At 40.5% G+C, this 27,075-nt stretch overlaps 1 protein-coding gene across 21 annotated transcripts in view; it reads right to left on the bottom strand.

Moving 5' to 3' along the window:
- Clasp1 (cytoplasmic linker associated protein 1) overlaps positions 1 to 27,075 on the bottom strand; it is a 264,420-nt gene that overhangs the window by 24,616 nt on the left and 212,729 nt on the right. For 19 of the 21 annotated variants that reach the window (XM_047546120.1, XM_047546121.1, XM_047546123.1 and 16 more), the window contains 6 exons: positions 26,097 to 26,240; positions 17,508 to 17,651; positions 16,900 to 17,006; positions 7,703 to 7,853; positions 3,068 to 3,311; positions 544 to 734 (listed from right to left, as the gene is read on the bottom strand). In XM_047546120.1, coding sequence (XP_047402076.1) covers positions 544 to 734; positions 3,068 to 3,311; positions 7,703 to 7,853; positions 16,900 to 17,006; positions 17,508 to 17,651; positions 26,097 to 26,240 — 981 coding nt within the window. Of the gene's footprint in view, positions 1 to 543; positions 735 to 3,067; positions 3,312 to 7,702; positions 7,854 to 16,899; positions 17,007 to 17,507; positions 17,652 to 21,280; positions 21,383 to 26,096; positions 26,241 to 27,075 lie in introns of all 21 variants that reach the window. The other 2 variants (XM_047546119.1, XM_047546125.1) reach the window with 1 other exon arrangement.

The raw sequence follows: 27,075 nt of genomic DNA, 5'->3' as shown, positions 1-27,075 counted from the left end.
CCAGCATGAAGAGGGTCTTTAATTTAATTCTAAAACAAATACTATAGGAGTCACAGTGATATAAATGTCACTTGACTGACCAAAATTACTAAGAGGAACTGTTAACACAAGTAGGGTTGAACCAAGATAAAGTTTCATGGAATGCAACATTTAAAAGGGTCTTTAAAAAATAAACCTTCCATTTTCCCCTTACATGTGAAACAGAAATGAAATTCACAAGGAAGAAGGTGCATCCTAAAAGGACACATTTTATTCTAATGAAGTTTTAAGCAATTCTATGTCAAAGTAACTAGATGCAAGAACGAGTTTCCCTCAACTACTGCAAACCCAGTTAGAGAACTGGTATGTAAGTTGAGGCCTGTCACTAATAAAAACATTACCTTACAAGCAAGTGCTCAGAAACTGTGTGAAAACTGAGTAAGTGTTTTGAAGTAAACTGTGAGTGCAACCCAGAAAGGAAAGCAGAAGCCAACCCCGACCAGCAAAGGACATCAAAACCTGCCACATGGAAAGGGGCCATGTGGGGACAAGCCAGAGCCTCACATCTTTGTCTCCAAGGGTCTCCAGCAGCAGCAGCAGGATAGTCTTGAAGTGCTCCTCCCAGACGCCCAGGCTATCTTCCCTTGTGATCTTGAGCAGCTCCAGCAGGGCGCCTTTCCGCTCCTCTACCCGCTCGTTGTGGTTGGACAGCTCTTTCAGTAAGTCAGCCACCAGGTCAGAATGGTCGATGGGCACTTGGGAGACACACAACAGATGTCATCTCATAAAGAAATGCTGGCCATAGGGCTCTTGCAATCTTCTCCCTTCTCCCCATATACTTCCCTTCCTGCTCTCATCAACTGAAACACAGGGCATGTCCAGCTGTCTAGTGCCAGTACTTGGTGTCTTTGCCCTTCCTTACCATTTTTCCCTTTTATTTCAGACAAAAACAACACCAATTCCCTGCAAAAGCCCACACCTGGTCAAAAGCCCCTTCTTGATCATATTCTTTTCCCAAACTGTTCCACTGTCACAGCTCTGATCCTGCCCTACCACTGGGACAGACCCACTCCAGTACACACATGCGCTCAAGGTCACCATCATCTCTAACACATGTTCCCTTTTGAACGTCCAGACCTTGGGAACCAGCATAGTGAACGAATACCAATAGAGGTGTCTGGACTATTCAGAGACCATCCATTCACAGACTGGAAAGCCTGCACAAGGTCACTTAGCACAGTTATTTGCAAGGACCTGAACCATGGTAACACAGTAGAAAGACCCATCTTTTCACTTTCCAAGTCTGTTTAAGAGACCTCAATTCTGAACAAGCAACTTTAAATAGGAAAACAGACAAATCAGGCAAATATGAAGAACTACTTAGATGTGTATTTGCATATTTCTCTAGCTTCTGAGATTAGGAAGCAAACACACAAGGAAGTGTAAATGTTAAAAGAACCTTGTCATTTCTCCCTTGCCATCCCACCTTTTTCTTTAAGCCTTTTAGTACACAGTTGGTAGATAAATAATAACTGATACTCTAATCTCTATTCAACCTTAATCAAGATCAATAATGGATAAGGCAAATGATATTCCAATTCCACAAGCAATGAAAGAAAACAGGCCACTTCTCCCAGAAAAAGTTACGTCATAAACACTATACACCCTGTGCCCGCTGCCCAGGGAACGGTGCTTGTGCAAATGCTGAGTGCCTACACACCAGCAATGAGCAAAGAACAGCCAGGGGATTATGTTATCCACCTCTTAGAGCCACTTCTGTTTTGCCATTCTGTCACTGTTGATCCCTTTCTTTCCATTGGGCCTCTGCACCTGGCACCTGCCTTTCACGTAGCCCTCTTCTTGTACTAGTGTGATCACTGTGTGCCTGTTACTCACAGGCCTTGAGCAACCTGGGGCCACAACTCTGTCTCATTTTCCTCCTGGCCTGGCAACCCATACACTTCATAATGTACAGGAGGCACGTGAGTGAATGTTAATTGTTTAGCCTTCTAATTTAGGGTTCTAAGTTAATTACTCATTCAAACTTCAAAAATAGAATAGCAGGCTTTGAAGTAAGACATATACATAAAATTTCTTTTGTTCTTTTTTTTGGGGGGGGGCATACTAGGGATTGAACCCAGGTGTGCTCTACCACTGAGCTATGTTCCCAGCCCTTTTTATATTTAAATTTGAGACATGGTCTCACTAAGTTGCCCAGGCTGGACTTGCACTGGCAATCCTCCTGCTTTGGCCTCCAGAGTCACTGGGATTGTAGGCATGCACTACCTCACCTGGCTCAGATATATATAAAATTTAAAAAATCACTATGAAGTTGAAATAAAACAAGTGAACATGAGGTAAAAAAAGAAAATGGTAAGCTCTAGATTGAAAAAAAAAATACCATCAAACCTACATATTCTTACTCACTTGATAATGGACAATGGTCTTTTTTTCTTTTCTTTTTTTGGGTGTTGGGGGTTGAATCTAAGGCCCTCTACCACGAGTCCTTGGACACAGGTCTTAATATGGGAATAAGAAAAAACCCAGACTAGTTCTATTCCATACTACCTTATATTTTAGGCAAGAAACATAACCTTTCAGTTTCTTAATCTGCAAAATGGGAGCAAACCCCTCTATTTCAGTGAGATAATGGGCACTCGGCATCAAGCACATGGTAAAGCAAACGCTCAGTGATGTACCTATCTCCCTCCCAACATGGCAAACTCCAGGGAGAGCCGGTTCAAGGCTACTGTGAGAGAAGAGGGGAGCCTCTCAGGGGCACTTCTGATCTCACTGCCATGGCTGAGGGAGCTGGGAGGGCACAGGTCAAGGCCTCCCAGACACTGGACGCTAAGCTCTGTGCTAGGATGTCCTCCCCATCAGCCCCTCCCCTACTCAGGCCTGGCTTCCTCATGATGTCTCCCCAGCAGTGGAGACAGCCTGCCTTCCCTCAATAAGTAGTATCTGAACAAATGACTGAACAGAACAGACCTAGTATTTCCATGTACACTTGATCAGTACACTCAGAGCTGGTCTGACAAGAGGGAAGGCATTTCTGGATGAGTGCCAACCAAGCAAAGAGACAAACCATCTCGAAGCTGCTCCATGTCGTCATCAAACACGGCCTCCTTCAGGGCAGTCTTGTCATAGGTGTTGATGGTGTCTGAGTAGGGATATGGGTTGTACTCCCGTGCTCGCGGCCCTGGGAAGGCGCGTGGAGGCTGGGTGTTGAGGAGGGAGGTCTTGTTGTCCAGAGCTGTCCTGCCTCCCTCCCCTTCACTGCTTCCCCGGCCCTCAGTGGCTGGTGAGGCAGCTCCCCCGTCACGGGATACCTGAAACACAGCATGTGGTCAGTTCCCTTCTGGCACTTTCCACACAGGTTTTCTTTTAATGTCCAGAAATACTAGGAGGGTCAGAGACTTTCATTTGAAATCTGGCCACTGACAAAAGAAGAGCTCGTAGCATTTCAGTTTGTAAATACTAATTCATGAACCACCATAAAGAGGAATAAGCACACATTTGCATCCATCCATTCATCCATTTATACTTAAAACTATACTCTGCCATGTGGGGATTGATTACACTTGAGCATCTTCTGAGGGGTTAATTTCACAACATTCTAAGAACCTTGGGAAGGGAAAGCTGTGCCCTCCATGGCCTGTACCTGAGGATCCTGCTGAGTCACACTGAGGTCTGTGTGTCCTGTGCCTCTCACTGACGTCCTGCCAAAGTCCCCAGTGAGATGCTCCCAGCTGCAATCACACAGCCTAATGCTCTCCAGCCCCCAGTCAGTTCCTTGTGTATATTCACAAGGTTGAGCCAGACAACGCTTAATCACCTCTACTGATGGGAAACTTAGTACCTCCTAAGCAGACAGCATTTCTCCTTTGGATATTTCTGACTCAGTCAAAGAATAAATCTTTGGTATTTTCTGAGTTTTGTCTTTCCCCTAAGAATATTGTGAGAATTGTCTTTGACAAATCAATGCTCCCGTCATCTGATGGCTCCATACCATGTTTTGGGCCCTTCACCTCAGGGGCCTCTCCTCTGAGGCACACTGGCCTGGAGAGCCCTCTGCAGGGTGGCACTATAACCAAGTGTGTGCTGACTGAAGTCAACGGGACAGGCTGCTGTTCTCTCATCCCAGATGCCTGACTGCCAAAGGGTGGGGACAGGTTCCCAGGCAGCTGGACCACCCCGGTGACTGCCAAGGCAACATTTTACTTGGGCTGCTGTTGACAGGAGACATCTCTCTCATTTGTTTATGCATTTGTTTATTTTTCTTGTGGTAAAATACATATGTCATTTAAATCATTTGTGAGTGTATTATCTGGTGACATTAAATACACTCATGTTGTTGTGTAAACACCATTACTATATATATCCAAAACCTTTTCATCATTTCCAATAAAAACTCTGCACCCATTAAATAACAACTTCCTTTCCCTTCTTTCCCCACACCATAACTTCTTTTTGTCTCTATGAATTTTTCTGCATATGAAGGGAATTATAAAATATTTTTCATTTTGTGACTGTTTTGCCTGTTTTACTTGGCATGTTTTCAAGGTGCAACCAGGTGTATGTAGCACATTATCAGATTCCATCCCTTTTTAAGGCTGAATAATATTCCATTGTCTGTACATATCATGCTTTCTTAATTCGTGCATCTGTTGTGGTCTTCTCTCTCACCAGGCTGGGTCTACTCATCAAGCTGAGATACGCTGGCTCCTGACTTCCACATTTAATGCAGTTTTGTGTATACCTTCTCAGCTCACAGTTTGGTAACTGTTGATTAAGATGTTGGATTTTGAACTTCCTCAACTCTTTGCAGTGCTAGGGAGGGGACCTAGGGTCTTGAGCAAGCCAGAGAGTGCTCTACCACTGAGCCATACCCGAGTCCTATACTTGGACTTCTCACTCCGACTCTACTGTTACTTTTCACTCTACCTCTTCTGGTCACATCTTCTATCAGGGACAGCCTCACCTCTGAAATACAGTAGGCCCTTCAAGTCCATGGTTCCACATGTCCACAGATGGACTCAACCAACTATGGATCAAAAATATTCAGGAAAAAACCCTCTGTCTGTACTAAACATGTACAGATTTAATTTTGTTGTCACTATTCTCTAAACAATGGAGTGTAACAGCCATTTTTACATGGCATTCACATTGTATTTGGTATTATAAGCAACCTAGAGATGATTTAAAGTGTATGGGAAGAGCTGGACACAATGGTATACCTGTAATCCCAGCATCTTGGGAGGCTGAGGGAGACGGATTGCAGGTTCAAAGCCAGCTTCGGCAATCTAGCAAGGACCTCAGCAACTTAGTGAGACCCTGTCGCAAAATAAAAAACTAAAAGGACTGGGATGTGGCTAAGTGGGTAGGCACCCCTGGGTTCAATCTGTGGTACCAAAATAAACGTGTATGGGAGGATGTGTGTAGGTTATATGCAAACACTACACCATTTTATATAAGGTTCAAGGGCATCACAGACTTGTGGATACTGAGGGATAACCATACTGCATTTAGCATCTTGCTCGCTGACTCTCTTTCTAGCCCTGCACTCTCTCATCCCATTCCTTCTACTCATCTCTCCAAGGACAGGCTTCTCAGGCCTCGCCCTTTTTACTTCTTCCCATCAAGCTTCACTTCTTATCACTCTCGCTGTAGTATTTTTATGAAAAATTATAAATCACACACACACAACACGAATAAATAAAGGAACAACATATTCTAAAATGTTAACTGTGGCTATATCCAGAGATATCTATTGATTTACTTTGTTTCCACTATTTAAGTATACGTTGGGCATATATTACATTTGTAATTGGATAAAGTAATCACTGGTGTAGCTGTTTTCCTAGGGTCTTCTACTGTACTTGGCAGGATTTCAGTTTCCTTAGTTAGACTCCCCCATCCCCACAGGGGTGCACCTGTGGACACAATGGTGCACCTGTAATCCCAGCAGCTTTTGAGGCTGGGATTACAGATGCTTCTCATTCTCTTCCCCACCCCAAGCCCCAGGCTTCAGAGCAGGCCTCCTTTCACTGCTCAGAGAGAGTAGGAGCCACAGTGGGAACATGCTACTGGTCCCCCCACAATCCCACCCTCCCTCCTTCCTGGCTAAGGCCAATTGCTCCACCTGGGCCTACATCTCATGCTCCACATCCTGAAGAATCTGTGTGCATGAGTCATCTGCTCCCTTCCACTGTATAAACAAAGATTTTTAGGTCAGTCTGTCCCATTTCTCCCCAGTTTCTCTAATTGCTTCCTCAATCCACTGTAGTCTGGTTCCATTCTATCTCTGCACTGAACTATGCCTTCAAAAGTCAATTAACTCCTGGAAGAAATTGAATTTGGAAATTATAGTCCATGTGTACAAAGTTACTTAAGAAAAAAGTTAAAGCCAAACAATGGGCTCATTCTCAAAGGAAAAGTATTAATTCTACATTAAAAAATTTTGAAATAAATGCATATTTCATATAATTTATTTAAATCAATTATTTAATGTAAATAGTTTAATAAAATCCACTGACACCCATTCGTTCTACCTCTGACCTGTTACCTCTGTGTCTAGAATGTCCTTCTTCAAGCAGTTTTCCTACCTCCCGTAATACCAGACTCCCCTGGTTCCCTACCTATTCATCTCAGCTCTGACATTCTCTTGGCATCACTTCTCCTTGGGATTCTCCTTATCCTCACCTGGCATTTGACTCCCTGTTCTTTTTACCACCATCAAGCTACTCATCTGCCCTGCCACTGGCTGACACTTCTGACTGGCATCTTCAAAGGCCTAATGGCTCTGTCTGCTTGGTTGTTCCACAGGTCCTGCAGCTCACACATATTCACAGCTGAATCCACTATGGTCCAAGGAGGTCACCATATACTTGAAAGGCACAACTGAAAGGCACCGGCTCTGACTTTGGACTCTTCTGTTTCTGCTCTTGCCCTGCCAAACTCCACTTCTCCAGAATTATTCTCCATCCTTTAGTGACAGCAATCTTTCTAAAATGTGAAGTGGGACCATGCTACTTCCCTGCTTACGAATCCTCCCAAGACTCACCACTGTCCCCAAAGCAAAGTCAAGCAATGGGCTAAGGGTACCCTGAGTGAGTACCCTTCCTGAGCTGGTGGTCTCTGGGGATCTTCCCTGAACCTCCCCAACAACATGGTCCACACACTTTCTCCACTTCACCCATAATGAACATGAATAAACACTGGGCCTGCTCTCATCTATTGACCTTCACATAGGCCCTCTCTGACTACGACTTTCCTGCTGACAGACTTCTGATCTTAAGGTCAGCCCAGAGGGCAGTACCATTTCTCCAGTACATCTTTCCTTAAGCACCAGGACCTCTGGATGTGAGCCCTGACCACACCCACTACACCACCATCTTGTGCTTGCTTGCCTGGCTCTCCTATGAACTCCCAGGAAGCTGGTGTCTGGTTCAGGATCACCATTTTTAGCACACAGTAGGAACAACATATGTCTGGGATAAATGAAAGCAAACTGAGGAAAAGGGCATTTGACAGTCCTTGCAAAGACAGCCAAGGTTATTCTTCTGAAATTTTGCAAATTTGCCTTGGGCCTCTAAAAATACTAATTCTAACTACAGGATAAAAATAATGAAGTTCTGTAACCTTGGTGGTCAGTGTTCAGAAGATTCAGTAACCATCAATCAATCAATACTTAGTTCTCTGTCAGTTGGAGGATACTTACGATATCACAGTCCTTTTTGCCATCTCGCTTAATTGGCTCATTCAGATCTTCTTGGCTTCGGAAACTAAACTTTTCAATGGCTTCTGTAACTCCCCGCAGAGAACTATAGATTTCTTCAGAGTTCAGGTTCTCTGTGTCATAGTCCAGCATGCTAAAGAGCAAAAATGTTTTATTTCTTCAGTGGAGGCATATGCATAAAATTGAGATATGGGCATAAATCACTTGGTATAGAACAAAATAGAAACACGTTTCTTTGGGTGATTTGGAATGAAAAGGAGACATCTTTTGTTAGAGTATCATCACTGGACAACTGTACATCTTATTTGTCAAATCTGACCCCAAACACATTACATAAGCACTCAAGAACCAGTAGGAAACAACGATAACCACAAGAATGCAAGAACTCAAAGAGTGACAATTGGTGACTGAATGCACAAGGTAATGGAAGTGGAAAAACAACTTTCTTATTTTGAAATGGAAAAAACTAGTTTGGTTGTTACTGGTCTCAAATGTACAAACTTAAGAGAACCGGTACTTGGAAATAAAATATACTATTACAAATTTAGAGGAGCAAAGCAAACAACTTCATGAGACTGGGTTATGCTTGCCAGTCAGTATCCAACCCAGAAAACTAGGAAGAACCTATGTGAAAAAACAAACTACCCTGTGGTTCAAAATCAGATCCACCCTACCAGACTCCCAAGGGTCAACTCCCAAGCTGTCCAACCAAGGAGGTTGCTGTGAATGCTGGACTCTTCTAGATGCCTCCACTTGGAGTTTATAGTAAAGTTGGATTTTACAAAGATGTGCCACCTTCCTCGACAGACTTTAACACTTCTAAAAGCAAGAAACATCTGTCTCTCAAGAAAAGTGATATGAGTTGCTGTCCTTTGAGACACTGACTAAAACATGACAAGAAGCAAATATGTTGTCTTTTGGTGTAATGCAATTTGTCAATGAGTGTCCTTTAGATGTTAGAAAAGTACACTGAAACAGGGATCCTGAGAACAAAAGTCATCACTGTCCTTCACTGAGAATAACAAAGACAAGCATGGGATAGATACACTGATATAAAGAAAGTAAAAATTATTTAATAGTCTGAGAACAACTCAGAAAAAAATACAACCTAGTTTAAATGTCACTTGTTTCAGCAAAGTATTCAAGAAAAGATCAAATGAGTTAGTCTAATTTAATTTTTAGAAAGTCCTTAGCTATGTTGAGGATGGGTAGGAAAGTTCAGAGAATCCTTGGTGTGTGTAAATAAGCACAGATGATTATTAAGGACTAAAGAAAAATGAACTTTCTGCTCTTCAAAAGAGTGATAATGAAGAAACTAGGCACCTACTGTTAGGAACCCTTCCTAAGAGTAACACAACCAACCCCTGCATTCCTGTAACTTAAAAACAAGTAACATTTAGTAAGTCCCTCCCTTTACCTTAAAACAGAAAAGAAAAGATTTGGGCAGATGATGTGGAGAGGTGCCACTTTGAGTAGCCAGTTCTATGGTGGCTGGAGGGTGCAGCAATCCAAGTGTCTTCTAAGGCTGGCTTGGCTTCTGCAGGAGCATAAGATCTGAACTCATTCCCAGAGACGCAAGCTATTTGCCTAAGATGGCAAAGCTGGCCCAGACAGAATCCCTCTTTTTTGATGAATGAAAGAAAACACACACCAGAACTATATTTGAAGAATTCACAAAAATACATGCCAACTCAAAGCCTGGCTCTGGCACCAAATGAAGAACTGTAAATTTTGAACACACTGGCAAGTGAAATTCCATGTATTATCTGACAAAAGGAAGAATAAAAACTTGAACAAAATTCAAGATATCAACCTCTTCTAAGTTGTCCCCTGGATATGCAGAAAGCATGACTGGGGAGCAGAGGAACCCCCTGCAGGCCCCCTTTCCTAGGAACAGTGCAATACCAGCTTAGTTACAGACAAAGGCATTTATACATCTGACCAGTACACTATTTCATATACAAAGACTGAGAATTATGACTCAAACAAAATATATATACAAGATGTAAAAAAATGCCTTAAAATACTTTTAGTCACAACAACCAAAAAATAATAGCATACCCCATGCAAAAGAAAAAAACAGAACCAAAAAAACTGAAAGAATGATGGATGGACAAGAGGCAGTCTGGCGAAATATTAGATTTTTACGGGATGTCACAATATTATTTTCCGTGTGTCGCTTCAGAGAATGTTGGCTTTCAGATAATTCATCTCATGATTCTCAACCTAAACTTTCTTCAAATAGTTCATTTCAGTTCAATTGACTTTACCATTACAACAGCCTCTTTAAAAGGTAAGAAAATAAAAGATTCTGCCAGTTAGTGTTCCTCCTTCTCACTTTTAATGAATAAACCAACTCCAAACGGAACTCCTTTAGGATCACTAGCTTGAGCTTTGAAGTATCTCCTTGGTATGAAGCTAAAATGGTGAGCTCCAGGTGAGAGACATAACTGCTTTCCAACCAGGGAACAGTTACTTTCTTTGCTGTTCTACAATTTGGTTTGACTTGCCTTTTTGCAATCAATATTAGAAGCCCTCACTTCACAGGGAGGAAGGATCTTCCCAGGAAGTATGTTGTCAGGGAATGGGCCTGATAAGCACTTCCTGGAGCAGCAGGAGAGCCCAGAATACTACTGAGAAGAGACTCCATTAGATCAACCTCCATCTGCCGCCTACACCATGGTCTGTGTCTTGTTTCAAGTCCTAGACAATCCCAGCACAAAGTCCTTTAGGTCAAAGGTCAGGTCTTAATCACCTGTAAACACTCTGATTCAACCCAAAGGGCTTCCTTGGGGTTCTTTAGATTAGGAAGAGTTACTAAATATGTCAATAGTTACTGACCTGAAGTCAGGCCATGTCACCCAATACTGCAGCTGAATATAGCTCTGGGCTTGTCCTGTAGGAGTGTGGGGAGGAGCTCAGGATCAAGTTTCCAGGAAGAAATCAGAGAGAGGAAGCTGCTTTCTGAGGTTTTCTTCTTTGTCATTTAGTACATTAAGGATACTAGGAATGGTGTAGGAAAATCACTTTTATAAAATCAGTAGGGTTTTGGCACAGAGCAAAGAGATGGGACAGACTCCCCTTTAAAATGTTATCCACTAGTGAGTTAGATCAACATACATTATTGTGTGCTGATGGGAAAGATGATTCTAGGAATGGGATGATTCTGAGGGCATCCCTGTTGGCTGGCTGGGCCTGAGGATTAGCATGCAGGGCAATATATTAGAAGACTATCAATAAACTGATCCAAACTATGAGGCAAGGTTAACTTTAAAAAAAAATAGTGACTCATTTTGTTAACATTTAAGATAGCAGTGTTTTCTGCTTGTCCTAACCTCACTTATCTAGAAACATTCACCACAGGGTTCTCTGAACATTTTACAAGTTACTTTCAGCCCTGTGAGAGCTTCAAAAGAAAGATGATAAAGCATTCTGTAAACCTGCATACTATGTTCAGTTTTGCTGTGCTGAGGATATAAAGGCAGGAATGCAAATCTGCACAAAAGCTAACTGTGAAGCATTTCAAAACTAACAGACTATTTTTCTTGTTGTTGTTGGGTTTTTTTGAGTCCTTATTCTCTTCCATAACACAGTGACAGCCAGACTGCCTGGTGCTCTGCTCATATAACTATAGGCTTCTGGCAAAAGGAATGTCTCATCTCTGTACCCAAAAGTCCCTAATCAGGCATCCGCAGTATTACACATATCCTTCTTGGTCCTGCAGACCTGGTATCTTCCTTAATATCTGAGAGAAGCACACCTCCTTCTTCTTGAATCCTAACACTGCCACAATCAACAGGAGTGTCACTCGGCATCAGGGAGTGTCACTTAGCACTGATGATGAGTTTGAAAGATGACCAACAGCCCTCCTGCCAAGAAGGGGGTATCTTTAGTGAGATGTAATAGCGAGGCCATCTCTTGGGACTTCTTTCTGGATCTGTGTGCTCAATAATATCTCCATGTGACACAGTACATGAGAAGGGAAGTCAGTCCATGCAGTCACAGCAGGGTTGATGGGGAAGTACTGTCTTTTTGCTCGTTGGTGGAATGCCTCTCATGCCTGAGAAACCTGCTATGGAGACTGTTTCCACTCTCATCTTCTGGGGGCTGAGCAGTGCACTGGGCCAAAATGCTCCTGAGAGCAGACAGTGATGAATCTGGTCAGGTGATGAAAGGGTCACTGTCACTGTCCCTGAGACATGGCGCAGCCTTGTACATGAGATTTGGCCAAGGTCACACACCTGCTCACACTTCTCACCAAGGCTCTACTCCTGTTAGGCTAAGCCAAGGCAGGGACCACACTGGAGGAGCTGAGAGGCTATCCAAAAAACCTGAGACGACCGTGGAAATGTAATAATATTGTGACACCTCAGACAAGTTTAACAGGTAGGGTGTTACCTGGGAGAGTAAGAGCGCCTGAGAGTCTTGTGGGAGGGAGCGGTGGGAATGGAGTTGGGCTGAGAAAAGGGAGGTGGGTGCTTCGATAACCCATCGGCACTCCAACCCCACAACCGACTGCAGTGATCAGAAGAGGAAAATCAGAGAGAGAAACACAGAAGACACAGGGCAGGGGAGGAGGAAGATGCTACATTCTAAGTGCCTTACACTCTCCTCTTTGCTTGAAAAAAGTTCTATCAAACTTAACTGGAACAAAATTAACACTTCACCATACAGAGAAAAAGAACACATTTTGTTTTATAGGTGGTCCTCAATAAGACTGCTTCATTTTCTTCTCTGCCAACCACAGGATGTGTTTACCACCTAAAAGTCATGTGAGATTCCAAGTGTGCCTGTGAGTTTGTGCATCTGTGGGTCTGAGAGTGCATGTGTACATACGAACCTATGAGAGAGAGTGTGTGTCTGCCTGCCTGAGTTGGGAAGGACGTTATAAACACTTAACACACAAGAAAATATGAATGTTCAGTTTTGGACAACTCACCAGTTAATTTAGAAAGAACCAAAGGAGGAATTATGGGACCTCGGTTCAAATGGGACCAGAGGGACCACACTAGGGAGACTCAGAGACCATGCTATTCTGATAGCGAGCAATCTGGTATGGGACAGAGTGCTCTGAGGCTATGATCCAATCAGAGTGATCTTTTTCTTCTGAAAGAACAGCAGCACCTCAGAGGACCAGGGGCATTTAGCCTCAGTTGGCCAGCTCAGAGGAATCTGATTCCTCTGCTCATATCACTTGAGATGAAATTAAAATTCTCACTAAAATGCAGGTATTTGTATTCACTAGCTGACCTAGGCTTGCAGAATCTATGATGGAAAGGTCCAAGCCTGGTTGCAAGCTAAATGATAGAGTGAGAAAGTCTGGGAAGTGGGAGCTGGGCTGGCTGGGAAACGGGGTGAGAACATGTGGTGGAGTCCATGGTACAAGGTGAGCTTCTATAGAGCAGCCCTGCCTTGGCCAGCACAGGAGCCCAGCATGCTGGTCTCCCCCAAGCTGTGTTAAGGTTCCTATTTTGTAAGGGAAATAAGGTATGCAGATGAGAGGCCACTGTGGCACGGGAGTGCCTGAAGACCTCCAAGTCACACAGGGGGGTGGGCACTAGGTGAATATGGTGACACTCTCAAGCTGGGGTTCTGCTGATGGACAAGGAACAACCAGACGTGCCCACCTTCAAGTATGGGGTAGAGGCTGCCCGCTAATCTCCGTTTTGATTCTATGGATGCTTTTGATTCTCTGACAGAGGAATGTAAAACCCACCTAAAATTACATTCCACTGCCAGGGGACTCAACTCTGCAATATATCTGCCAAGAACGTGCAGCACTCTGGAGCAAGACACCTGGACTTGCTTTGTTTTCTTGATGGGAATGGACTTCAGGTAATTTCTGAAGTTCCAAGCAACTGTTTTTCATTTGCCATAAAATCACACCCGTAAAATGAGCTTAAATATAATTATGCATTTAATAATAAAAAACATTAGTTCATAAATCTCCTCACTAAATATAGACAACAATTAGTTAGTAATAGGTAGTTATTAGTAGATTAATGGGATGTTTTACAAAAGTTTAACCTGTTATTGATGGCATCTCTGATACTACTAGGTTGATAAAAATGACTTCTCTACCCGTGATGTTTAAAAAAACTATCAAATTAGATTTATTCACCATTTTGGAAAGGTTCTTTATCATTACCATGATCCAAGCATAACAATTTTGGACAAAAAAAACTACAAAAACAACCAAAAATCCTAGTTCATTTTGACACTAAAATTAAATTAAAAACAAATAATTGGTGATAACTTTTCCCCTTAAGAATAAAAACCTAGCTGGGCATGGTAGTGCACGTCTGTAATCCCAGTGGCTCGGGAGGCTGAGGCAGGAGGATCTTGAGTTCAAAGCCAGCCTCAGCAAAAGCAAGGCAACTCAGTGAGACCCTGTCTCTAAATGAAATACAAAATAAGGCTGGGGATGTGGCTCAGTGGTTAAGTGCCCCTGAGTCAGTACCAAAAATAAAAATAAAGATTAAAACAAAAACAAAAACAAAAAAAAACCCTAACATGGTATGGTCAATTATTTCCAGAGCACTGCTCAGAAAAATCGCTGGGACTGTGTACTGTAGTAGATATTGCTTCTTGCCTCCTCAGAACGTGGCAAATACCCCATTCTCCTCTTAGTATAAGAATCCATTTCTTTTTCTGTTAGACAGTTTGTAGCCTATTTGAGTATTTCTTCTAGTGCCACAAGGACATGAGGCGTGTCCCCCACTGCAGGACAGCACCTGCAGTGAGAAAAATAATTTCTCCTATTGAGCTCAAGCTGACTACAGTCATTTGGTTATTTAAGCACTAAATTGAAGGTAATTTTTTTTTAAAAGAAAGAAGCTATGTAAATGATTCCTGAAAGAAGAATTTGTCGGGGCTGGGGTTGTGGCTCAGTGGTAGAGTGCTTGCTTAGAATACGCGAGGCGCTGGGTTTGCTACCCGACACCACATAAAAAACTAAATAAACAAAATAAAGGTATCGTGTTCATCTACAACTAAAAATATTAAAAAAAAAAAAAGGGAAGAATTTGTCCACAAGAAAATATGAAGGCCAAACTTGAACTTTTAATACTGAAAATAAATCTCTTAATTTCTCCCATTGTTCTGTAATCCTAACAGTAAAAATTAAGATGAGGCCAATTAAGAAAGAATGGTGACCTGGAAAAGTAAATTAAAATTGTTAATGATTTGAAGATCCATGAAGACTAATTTCTCGCTAGGTCTTTGGGATTCCGCTAACAGCCCCCACCAATTTTTTTATATAGACTACTAGCATATGGAAAAATAAGATACTTAGTTTAAGTTATACCTTTTGGCTTATTACCTGAAGAAGGTGATACCTAATAATGCAATCAGTAAAAGATATATGGAATGTATATTATGGAAGAACAAATTTTGCAATTAATGTTGCAGAAGTATCACATCTAGATGAAGGCAACAATTTACAGAGAATTCAAGTTTCCCATAAAATTGTTATCATTAACATTGAATCCTAGTTACTTAAGACAAACTATATAATTTGGATAGAGATGTTAGCATTAAAAAAAAAGTTGGTGAACCCCCATTCTCACCTGGGAAAAATCAGACCTCTATTCATAAGTTTCTGGCCTCAACTGTTAAACAGCCTGCTTGGAATCATGACAGCACAGACCAGACTTGGAGATTAGTACATTAGACTTTGTTATACTTGTGGAATGGAGACATTTGGAGGGATACACATAAGGCAGTAGAAACAGCAAGGTGTTATAGGGATCTTATAAAACACTGAATTTCACCAAGAGAAAAATGCAAATTTGATACACTCCAAAATATTACAGGGTAACTGAGGAACTGAAGAGACTGGATCATTTAACAATCTAAAATTAAAAGCACTTATGTTTTGATATCTTCCTAGTAAAGGGGTAAACACTAAAGGGAAAATGGTAGTACTTTAGTTTCATTTTAAGATCTTGGTGTTGGTAATCCTCAGGACAAAAGCCCCTTGGTTCTTATTGTTAGTGAGTCCAAAGAGCTGGACTTCTTCGAGATAAAAGCACAGCATGTGTGAAACTTGCTGGTCCAGAAAAATTCAGAAGTGTGGAGCCTAGTCATGGGAGGGAGTCACTAAAGCCAATAAATAGACTTGTAAAGGCTCTGGTCAGTTGGAGAAGGGTTATCTAAAGATCCCAAGGCAAAGCACTGTCTCCTTTGAAGTCACTGTCCCAGATTCTATAAGGCCACTGTTGCATGGTCCCAACAAGGAGTCTGAATATGCTGATCCAATTTCTTTTTTTTTTTTTTTTTTTTTTTTAGTAATGGGAACTGAACCCAGAAGCACTTTCCCACTGAGCCACATCCCAGTTTTTTTTTTTCTTTTTTGAGACAGGGTCTCTCTAAGTTGCTGAGGCTGTCATCAAACTTGCAACCCTCCTGCTTCAGCCTACCAAGTCACTAGGATTATAGGTGTGTGCCACTATGCCTGACCATGCTGATCCAATTTAGTTATCAGATTTTAAATCACAATCCTCCAGCCTAGTATTTTGCTTCAAACAGGAGAGCAACTATGCTTGGAATGGCCAAATGGTTGGAAAAAGTAGCCCAGACTTGGTAAGGACTGACTATAGTGGGTCTGATGACTAAGTAAACGCCTTCAGGTTCTCCTATCACTTGGAGAACAGGTAATGAACTTCTTCGTGGATTCTATGCAAAATAGTACTAGATAAGCTTCTAGTTTTTAAAATTTGTAAGTACTAAACAGGGAGTGATGACACATGCCTATAATCTCAATGGCTTGGAAGCTGGGACAAGAGGATTTCAAGTTCAGGGTCAGTCCCAGCAACTTTTGTGAGACCTCTCTCCCCGCACCAGAAAAGAACAAAAAAACAAAAAAAATGGGAGTGGTGGTGGTTTGGGGATGCAGCTCAGTGGTAAAGAGCCCCTAGCTTAAGCCCCCAGCGCAAAAAAGAAAAAAAAAAAAATCTGTAAGTATTAGGAAGCATTTGGAGCTAGAAGAACCACTGAGAACATTCAGCCCAAAGCACTCATTTTATCCCTTTGTCCAGATTCCAGGTAAGACTAAGAAACCATGGTCTTGTGATTCCCAATACTCTTTTTTGACAGTAAGTTTAGTCTAAAAATCTAGAAACAGGCTGCACAGACATCGGGGTCCTTTTGTTTCTTCATTTTTGTGGAAGTGAGTTTACCTTGGAGATAGACCCCCATGGGAACAGTTGGTAGGTGAGGTCAGGGGGCTGGTCCTGCTGCTGGGGTGTCGGGAGGGCGTCCGGCCAATTGTATTGCTTGGAGATCCCTGGGGTGAAGGCAGAGTAGGCACAAGTTATCCAAGGTCTTTCTATAGAATACAACCCCACTCTTCCCTGGGCTTTTAAACTGCCACAAAAACTCCCTCCCCCAGAATCACAAGGCCCATTTTGAGTGCATATAAATCCAAACTGGATACAGGCATTCCTGGAGTTGAATGCCTGAGGTCAGCTATGCTAGAGTAAAAGGCATTACTTAGCATTTGCCTCTTTTAGTGTTAAAAGGTAAGGGGGACTCAAAGAATAAGTAACTATGATTGAGTAAAAATTTATCTGATCAAACAAACTACCCTGAGTAGAAGGCCATTATCAGTCCAGGTTCATTCATTCACCAGAAATAAGCCAGGATCAGACATGATCCTGCCTTGAAGAATATCTAGTCTACAAGCAGAGAACAAGGAAGCTGACTATCCTATCAGTGTGAGTGCTGGATATGGGACACACAGGAGGACATGATCAGCATAAGGGCACCAACTTCAACCAGCACTTACCACACTGGTGTTACTGGAGTTCTTGAGGTGGTTATGCAGGAGTTTGGTGGCACCATCCTGGAATGTTTTTGGCAAGGCACCAAGTAACATGGTAAATTCCGGAGTGTTCAATTCAAACAGAGAGATGAGCACAATCTGTGCTGCCTAGAAGAGGAATCCAGAGTTAATTTCCATCAAAATGCTAATTCAAGTTGTTTTGTTTGTTTGTTTTTGGTACTGGAGATTGATCCCAGAGGTGCTTAACAACTGAGCCACATTCCCAGCCCCTTTTTTATGTTTTTTTTTTTTTTTAATTTTGAGACAGGGTTTTGCTAAATGTTTAGGACCTCACTAAGTTGCTGAGGCTGTTTTTGAACTTGCAATCATCCTGCCTCAGCCTCCTGAGTATGGGGATTACAGGCATGTGTCACTGCTTCCAACTGTAAAGAACACTGGTAAATAAAATAATCAAAAAAATTTTAAAAGTTTAAGATTGTTCCTCCTCTAAGAAGTCAGACCTGGACAGGGCTCCCAGGACAGACTAGAAAGAATAAATTTCTAGAAAAATGGCTGATGGGTTCTCCTAAGAAACTTCCTTCCTTCAACCCCATTCTTCTTGACTAAGCAATAGTAAGCAATAAAAAAGAGAGTTTAAATATATCTGAAAAACTCCAATTTTTATGCTTATGAACCAAGATGATTTTGGAAAGTAAACATGGGGCACAGGATGGTATTAAGTAAAAACCTGCTCTTCTGCTTTCTGGAAAGTGTTTTACTTTTTTTATTAATGGAGAAAACACATTGCAGGACTACTGCAGGACCTGATGGCAGCAGGTGGGGAAGCAATTAGCTGATATAAGAGTAGTCAAGTGAGATCAGGCTTTCCAGCAAGGAATGTGCTCTCTGCAGTACTGATTTAGTGGCAGGCAATATGAGTTTAAAAAGCAATGCCTGAGCTGGGCATGGTGGTGCATAATCCCAATCACTTGGGAAGCTGAGGCAGGAGGACCACAAGTTCAAGATTAGCCTTGGCAATTAAGCAAGATCCTATCTCAAAATTAAGAAGACTGGGAAATGTAGCTCAATGGTAAAGCACCCCTGGACCCTGGGATCCATCCCTAGTATACAAAAAGAAAAGAAAAAAAAAAAAAAGCCAAGGAGGAATCAATTTACAAGGGTTTTGATTTACAAAAGCTATGCCAGAAGAAAATTTTAGCAAATACCAATTGGCATTTCTTATTAATTTGTAAGTTGAGAGGAAGGAAAAACATTATGAAAAATTGTTTCTGTTAATATAATCAAACTTTTTTCTTCATTTTTATTAAAAGCATAAAGTCTTCTCAAGACTGTAATTTTTAGAATTGCAGTTATTTGGAGTACTTTTTTCCATGACCTGGAATATTACATAAAAATGTGCTTGCTAATTCCTCTGGGAAAAATAAATACAAAAAATACCTCAATGCTTTTACAATGTTAAAATTAATTCTAAGTCCAGTTAGGACAATATTACTTTTGTGCCTGGAGAACGAAGAAAAAATTTCAAAGGCCCAAATTAAAAAGTATCAGTAGAATAATAGAATAAAAAATTACTTTTTCGACATTTCGAAAGCATTTATTAAAAAAAAGCACTGGGTAAAAAGCATACTATCTTTTCTCTTGATCTCCAAATATAGTCACTAATAACCTTTCTACCCAAATTAAATCACATACAAGTGGCCAGTGTACTTTTGTGACACAGGTAAAAAAGAATATTATTGGTTGTACTAAAATATATTTTTCTGCATTTCATTACTAGTATATTTACATCATTCATGAAGGAATCTATTTTACAACCAACTTAATGTACTGTTAACATGATTTGCACCTTTGTATAACAGAACATATTTTACATATCATGCAAAGTAACCTATGTATTTAAAACATTTCATTAGATGTTAGGGGAAAAAAAACATGCAGGAAAAACTACACTACAAGGAGAAAGAATGCAGGGACTGGAATTTTAGCAGGGAAAAACATCTACATTGACGATTTAATAAGAAAGGATAGGTACTTAAGATTTTGAGGACTGAAAAAGGCATTTGCAAACTACAAAATGTACCAATGCATTCTTAAATAGTATATTTTTTATGTGAAATATGCCATTGTCTTTAAGAGACTACATTTCTTCCCCAAATGATAGGTTACCTAATGCCACTAACTAACTTGATGTTTTTCATGAAGCAAATTATAAAAATGAGTAGGATCTTTCAGGAATAGGAGGGCTGCAAAGTAGCAGGCCTAGAAATTATGTAAATTCATGGCTACTTAACATGAGCACATTTATCTATGTGGGTAAAGAAAGTGCACAGTAGCTGGACATGATGATGCATGCCTGCAATCCCAGTGACTCAGGAGGCTGAGACAGGAACATTACAAGTTGGAGGCCAGCCTCAGCAACTAAGTGAAGCGCTAAGCAACTTAGTGAGAACCCTGACTCAAAAAATAAAAAAAGGTGCACAACAGACAATTTCTGATCCACCAACCAGCCTGTTTTCAATAATCCTAATGTTGAATTTTAATAAGAAATCAAATAGAAACAGGGAATTCTGAAATTATATGTAGTTGGAGAGGTGTGTGTGTGCATGCCTTGGATGTATAGATGAATACAGCTTATTTTTCAAAATGTAAATACAAATGTTTTATATAGCTTTCAAAAGTCACTGGCTTAAAGTTCCTTTCAAAGTAAGACCTTTTCCTAATGAGATCCAAACTCCAGAAATGGCAAGTATCATTTAATCATGTTATTTAAAAAATATTTTACAACAAAGCTATACAAAGAGTAAGACTGCAATGTTCTAAAATATTTTATCTATGACCCTCTAAGTTAGCGAAAAGTCAAAATATAAGAACTGAGCAAGGAAGAAAAGTGGATTCTACCTATCATAACAACAATATGATCTTCTTAAAAGAATAAGTCCACATGTGGAGCTCCTGGGAGAGACGCATCAACAGAAGAGCCTGGGAAGTGGCTCATGTTCAGTGGTGATGCCAGCTGGAGTGCACCTCGTCCTCGTGTGCACCTGTGCACTGCTGCCTCCACAGAGGCCTCATGTTAGGCAGCCAGACAAAAAGTTTCAGAGTGCAGCTGACTTTCTCTAACGGACAACTCTGGGGCAATTTTAAGGGTCAAATGGCTACTTAAGAGGAAAGGATTCTCACTCACACCATTATCGTGGGATTTGGGAACGAGGTGGGATAAAAGGTTCTTCAAATCTCAATGATCTGGTCTCCCAGGGCTGCCAACTTCCTTGAATGCTGTATACCTTACTGCATGCAGAAAAAAATCCTTCCTAGCAGACAGGACATAAGTGAAGCTTTAGCAAATGCTTCAGTGTTGATATTAATTTGGGGAAAGTTAAAATTTGGAAAAAAAAGCAGTTTTCTAATTTATTCAACATCTCTTTATTGCTGGCTTTGGAGGCTATCATTAAAATTGCTCATAAATCACCAGAGATAAGGTATTTTGAAAACTTTAGACCGTTCTCATTTTGTATCTCTCCTTTTCACAATTTCACTAAAATATGGTATAGTGGCAGTCTATACCAACATGATTATTCTGCTTGGGAAGGTGGTTAATCATACAACATCCCAACACCAACAATGAGACAAGCGCACACACACGCTCACACAGTATTGTATTAATTTTTGGTTCTTCAAATCTTTCCAGTGTCTTCATAGGGGTAACTGGTATTAATAATCTAAAACACAAACAATGAAGTGTGTTGTTTGAAATTAGTACACGGTTTTCAGTCTACCTGTTTACAATTTTCTTCCAAGTTTCCTTCTCCAGGCCCAGAGCAGGTGGATGCTGACCTAGCAGGGAAATCCTCCCCTACTCGACTACGCTGAAGCGGGGACTGGCAAACAGGAAAGGGGGAGGGGATCAGAGAGATGCAGCGAGTGCTTAACCAAGCTGGCTGTTAGCTGAAAAAGCATCTGGCTTCTTATAAGAAATCACGGAGGTACATAAAATCAAAAGTTGGGAATAGTAAGAATCTGAGACCCTCAATCATTTCCTAGGTTCTTTACTCAACAATTCTAACCTTTCTTGGAAGTAGGAATACTCTCGTGTTACATGATGATGTGGAAATTCAGAGGTTTCAAAATGAGACTTGAGAGAGCTGTAATTAAGTTGAGACTGAAACCTTATTGATGATAAAAACCCTTAGCTTTTTGATCAGGCTATGCTACCTGAGAGATTTTTTTTTTAAGTCATTTAGAAATTTCATCATTAAGGTTGTTTGTATACTTTTCCTGCTCTAGCCAACAGCACCTTTATGCTTCCTAGGTTTCTTTGCCATTTCTCCATTTCCCATATATTTCAAGGAAACATCTGGGGCTAGGAATTACCAAATAATTATGGAAGACTACTGTCAACCCACTGAAAGAGACACCAAAGCCTTGGTAGGCAATGTGAAGATGGAGCTCACATATACACCTACATAATCCCCTCTCCTATGGGGACTGTGGCAGAAGGGATTTTGCAGATATAATAGGGCCCCTAATAAGTTGACTTTGAGTTAATCAGAGGGGAGAATATTCTGGGTGGGCCTGATCTGTTCCGGTGAGCCCTGAAGAGGCTGGAGAGATTCTCCCACTGGCTTTTAAAATTTTTCCTTAACTTATAAAGATGAGTTTTGCTGACTAGCAAATTTCATGGTTGGCAGTTTTTCTTTCAGCATTTTGAATGTTATCCTACTGCCTTCTGTCCCCCATGGTTTCTGATGAAAAACCAGTTGATAATCTTATTGAGGATGCCTTGGGCATGATGTCACTCCCTTCTTACTGCTCTCAGGATTCTCCCTTCAGCTTTCAACAGTTTGATCTAAAGTTTCCAGGTGTGAATCCTTTTTTTTTCTCCCTCTCCCTTAATTCTTACTTGGAGCTGGAACTGCTTAAATAGAGAGATTCATGTTTTTATCAAGCTCGGTAAGTTTCTGGACATGATGTCTTCAAATAGTTTCCTGACTTTGAAGCAGCAAATGTCCTTGTGGGCAGCATTCTACAAGCTGAGAATAGCCCATTTGACAGCAAGAAAACAGGCTCCTCAGTCCTATACCTGTGAGGAACTGCACTTTGCCAAGAACAGAGCTGCAGATGAGATGAAAGATTCAGCCTGGTGAGACTCTGAGCAGAGGACCCAGAGAATACATGCAAGACTGCTGACCCACAGAAACTGAGAGGTCATAAACGTACATGGTCTCAAGTAGCTAGGTTTTATGGTAGGTTGTTAGGCAACAGAAAACTAATGTAGAAGCCCGAAGAAGAGACTATGGTTTTAAAATTATGGCTTAAAAATGTCATTTGAAATGAGATCATTTCTCTGTGGATGTTTATATTAATTTGCTGAATATTGTTTTATTAGATGCCTATTGTGTTAGTCAGCTTTGCATCACTATGACAAAATACCTGAGATAAACAACTTATAACAATGAAAGGTTTATTTTGGCTCACAGTTTCAGAGGTTTCAGTCTATGGTTTCTTGGCTTGCTTGCTTTGGGGTTTGTAATGGGAGAGCAGAGAAAGAAAGGAAGTGGCCAGGGTCCCAATATCTCCTCCAAGGACAATCCCTGTTGACCTAACTTCCTCCTACAAGGCCCCACCTCCTAAAGTTCCACCATCTCTCAATAAGTGCCACAGGCTGTGGATCAAGCCTTTAACACTGATCAATGCAGCATGCATTGAGTTGACAACAGACATAAAACCAAGGGCCCCCAAACACTAGACTGAGTTCAGAGACAACACAGAGAAGTGGGGAAGGCCCTAAAGAACAATGAGACCAGGCCTACTCCTGAAGATACTGGGGCACTAGACTGAGCAGTAAGAGAATCTGTAGTGATCAGGTCAAGACTACACTGGCAGCCTGTATGTCTTCAAATTCAAATCCAGGGCAATGGTTTAAAATAATGGGCCTCAATTCTGCATTAAAAAATTAAGAATAGAGTGGTCCTGAATCAGAAAAAACACTATGTAAAGATTCTACCCTATAACGATTAAATCAAATTGCCTAGGAGTAGAGACCAGAAATCTAGGGTGATTTTGATTTGCAGCTGGGACTGAGAACTATTGATCTAAAACTTGTCAAATTTCTCTGAAGATCAGAACTACAATACCAGAACCAGAAACTAGCTTTAAGCTAGATCTAAAGGAAACGAAGTAGCCCTCACAATGGGATGGGGAGAAGCAAGAATGCAGTGGAAGTAGCATACCAATGGAGACAAAGCTTTGTGAAATGACAGCAAGTATTGCAAAATAACTGAAAATAAATTGTAGATCATTCAAACAGTAAATGGACCATGTCATCTCTTGCTATAAATCTAATTTCCTAGTCATATCTTATCTATGTTAGCATTAAAATAAGCTGCAGTTTTTAGAGCCCTAGGCTAAATAATTCAAGGAAGGAAGTTCCTACAATGTCCTGATTAGAAAAGAATTCTAGTTTAGATTTTCTAATGTGCATTTCCATGGAAAGTAGACATTAGGCTCAAGATTAGTTGCTCCCAAATAGGCCCTAATTATGGCAATATGCAAATCTAAAACACATTTAGGTCCATGTAGGAAATACTTACAGGGAAGATTCACAATAAAAGCACATTCTCATCACACTGACCCATAGGGCTATGATTTAAGTGTGGTTTGAGTATCTTTCAAGAGTCCACAGTAACTGAAGATTTGTTCCCTAGAGTGGTACTAATAAGAGGTGGTGAACTTTTAAGGAGTGGGGCCTAGTGGGAGGTCCTTAGGTTATTGGGGCATGCTCTTGGAAGGACTGTGGGTTCCTAGTCTCTGTCTTCCTGTTTTGTGATTTAAGTTCTTCAAACGTGCCTCTGCCATAATGTGATACAGCCAAAAGAGGGGCCTCACCAGGGCCAGCATCATGCCCTTGAATCTCCAAAACCATAGCGAAATATGCCTCTTCTTCTTCGTAAATCACTTGTATTAAGTATTTTATTATAGTGATGAAAAACTGACTAATATACATACATATGTGTCATAACTAAAGAGAGAAAGCTAGCAACTTATTTATTTATTTTTTTGAGGTTACAGGGATTGAACCTTTGGGCTTGTGCATGCTAGATAAACATGCTATATCCCCAGCCTTGGCAACTTAATATTTTTTAAGCTTTTTATTTTTGATTCTGTGATTTTTAAAATTATAACAGATATCTTTTTCTGATTTTTTAAGTAAATAAAATCATCTAGCCACCCAACTGGTATATTAGTTAAATGCTGTCAAGGAAAAAATTTTTTTAATAAATATTAAGATATTTTACAAAAGGATCATGAATATAAGATATTAGTTCATATTAGATAAAAATTTGAATGTGTGCTTTAAAAAGATGTTCTTTTATTCCTCTGATAATGAGCAAGTTAATTTACTGCTAAGTAATAGATGTGAGAGTTAAATGGACCATGATCCTTCACAAGAAATTTTTTAGATAATTCCTTGGTTTTTCCTTTTGAACTCCATCAGAAAGTTCAGTGTCCACCTGCACTAGGAAATGCACCAGTCTTGTTCAGCATTGCTTAGGATCACCTTTCTCAGGCAGTCCACATTTTCCATCCTGCTCCAAGGCTAAAGGGCTACTGGTGGAGATGGCTGTGGAAGGAGCAGACTACACAAGAAAAAAATGCAAGGCCTGTGAGTACACACAAATAACCACATTTGAGTACTTTTGTCCTGAAGGCAGAACTGAGAAATCTGGGCTTTAAAAGGTACAAAAGGCAAAGCTTTTATATAAAGGAAAAGTCAGTGACAACCATGTGTGAAATCCAAGCTTTGGAAACATCACTGACAAGAGAATGAGGACAATAGCAATAACAATCCCAACAGTAACTCACACTTGCTATATGCCCACAGTGTGTCAGGGACTGATTAAATGCTTCCCATGTATTAAGTAATCCTCTAAACAGTCTGTGAAGCAGATTACTTAATAGGAGAAGGCCTAGTAGCCTTTGCTCTACCTTGTTACATGTCTCTCAATGTTATCTCAGAAGCATGTAGCAAATATTTCCCTTGAGTTACTAAAATTACAACAACAAAACAATGCGCTGATATCAGGTGTTTCAAAAATCTGAATTCTATCCCCACCCCACTCCATTTCCCAAATCACAGATAGTGTGTCCCAAATGTGCATATAATTAGATGTTTATTTGCTCTTCTTAAAGTCAAGAATCTGTTCTATCTTATCAAATTTTTCAACTACACTTTACTATGAGGTACCCCACAGCCTGCTAACCTCAGATCTATAATTCCATCTTCAAAGCACAAGTCACAAACTGTATAGAGTCCTTGAAAAAGAAACTAAAGCACTAGTGCTTTCATACCACAAAATAATAAAAATGAATACCTGAGAAACCATGAACCTATCATATTTTCCTTTTGGTAGTCAAAAACTGAAAATGGACATAACAGGAAAGAAAAGAGGCATCCCTAAGTCTTGCTTTTCAAAGAAAAAGAGTGCTCATGTGTGGGTAGGTGGGTGGTTTGCACATTTCTAAATGAATTTATGGTTCCCAACACACACCTCGGAACAGTCAGTAATCACACTTTAGCTCTCTTGGTCATACCTTTCTCACGTCTGAACTCTTTGGTTCTGTTGTCCAGGTAATGATTCTAGAAACAGCAAGTCTTGTCTCGCTAGAGTTTATAAAATCTGTTGGATCCATCTGTCTGGCCAGAGACTCAATGTATTTCAGGATTGCAACTTTGACCTGAAAGACCAAATAATTATAAGTATTAAGTATACTCAATCAATCTTTAAACAGAATTCTTAAGAGGTGGTCAGAGAAAAGTAAATATCATTTAGGGGAAACTCCCTTTCTTTGTCCTAGACTTGTATTTCCACATGAAATGATAACCTAATCCTCATATGTGCTGCCAGAAACTTATAGGGCAGTTCTGCCACCAAATGAGAAGGCAGGCTCAACTTTGTAGTTAGTTTTTCACACTTTCCAGGTCATTTCCTACAAGGCAAGCTATGTTCTGCTTTAACTTTTCCATCAACTTGTCAAGAGGGTTTTTATTTATTAGGCCCATCATATAACCTCAAGACAAGTTGATCCAAGAACAGATGACAACATGACTACACACATCTTCCCTCCCTTGTATAACAACAAGAAAATTTAGTCTTGTCACCAGTAAGATGATTTTCCACATCTTAGAGAATAACATTAAAGAAACATTCCAGCAAGATGCTAATCTCGACACATCAGAATGTCTTAATTTTCTAGTTTAAATAGTAATTGTAAAAAAAGACTAATAATAAATGTTGGTTAGGATGTGGAATAACTGGAACTCTCACGCAATGTTGGTAGAGATGTAATATGGTAGAATCATTTTAGCAGTTTCTAAAACAGTTGAACATGCCTACTCAATGAACCAGCAATTCCTTTACTAGGCACTAAACCAAGAGAAATGGAAACATGTCCATAGAGTAGAAGAAGAATGCTCACAGATTTCCTAATAGCTAAATATGAGTCGTGTATTAAGAAAGTAAATTTTAAGCAACTTTGAGTTCCAGGGGTTGAACTGTAATGACGAATAGAT

The sequence above is a fragment of the Sciurus carolinensis genome, chromosome 3 (assembly GCF_902686445.1).
Source record: "Sciurus carolinensis chromosome 3, mSciCar1.2, whole genome shotgun sequence".
Classification (NCBI taxonomy): Eukaryota; Metazoa; Chordata; class Mammalia; order Rodentia; family Sciuridae; genus Sciurus; species Sciurus carolinensis.
Note: the sequence above shows the minus strand (reverse complement) of the source record. Positions and strands in the feature narration are given on the sequence as shown.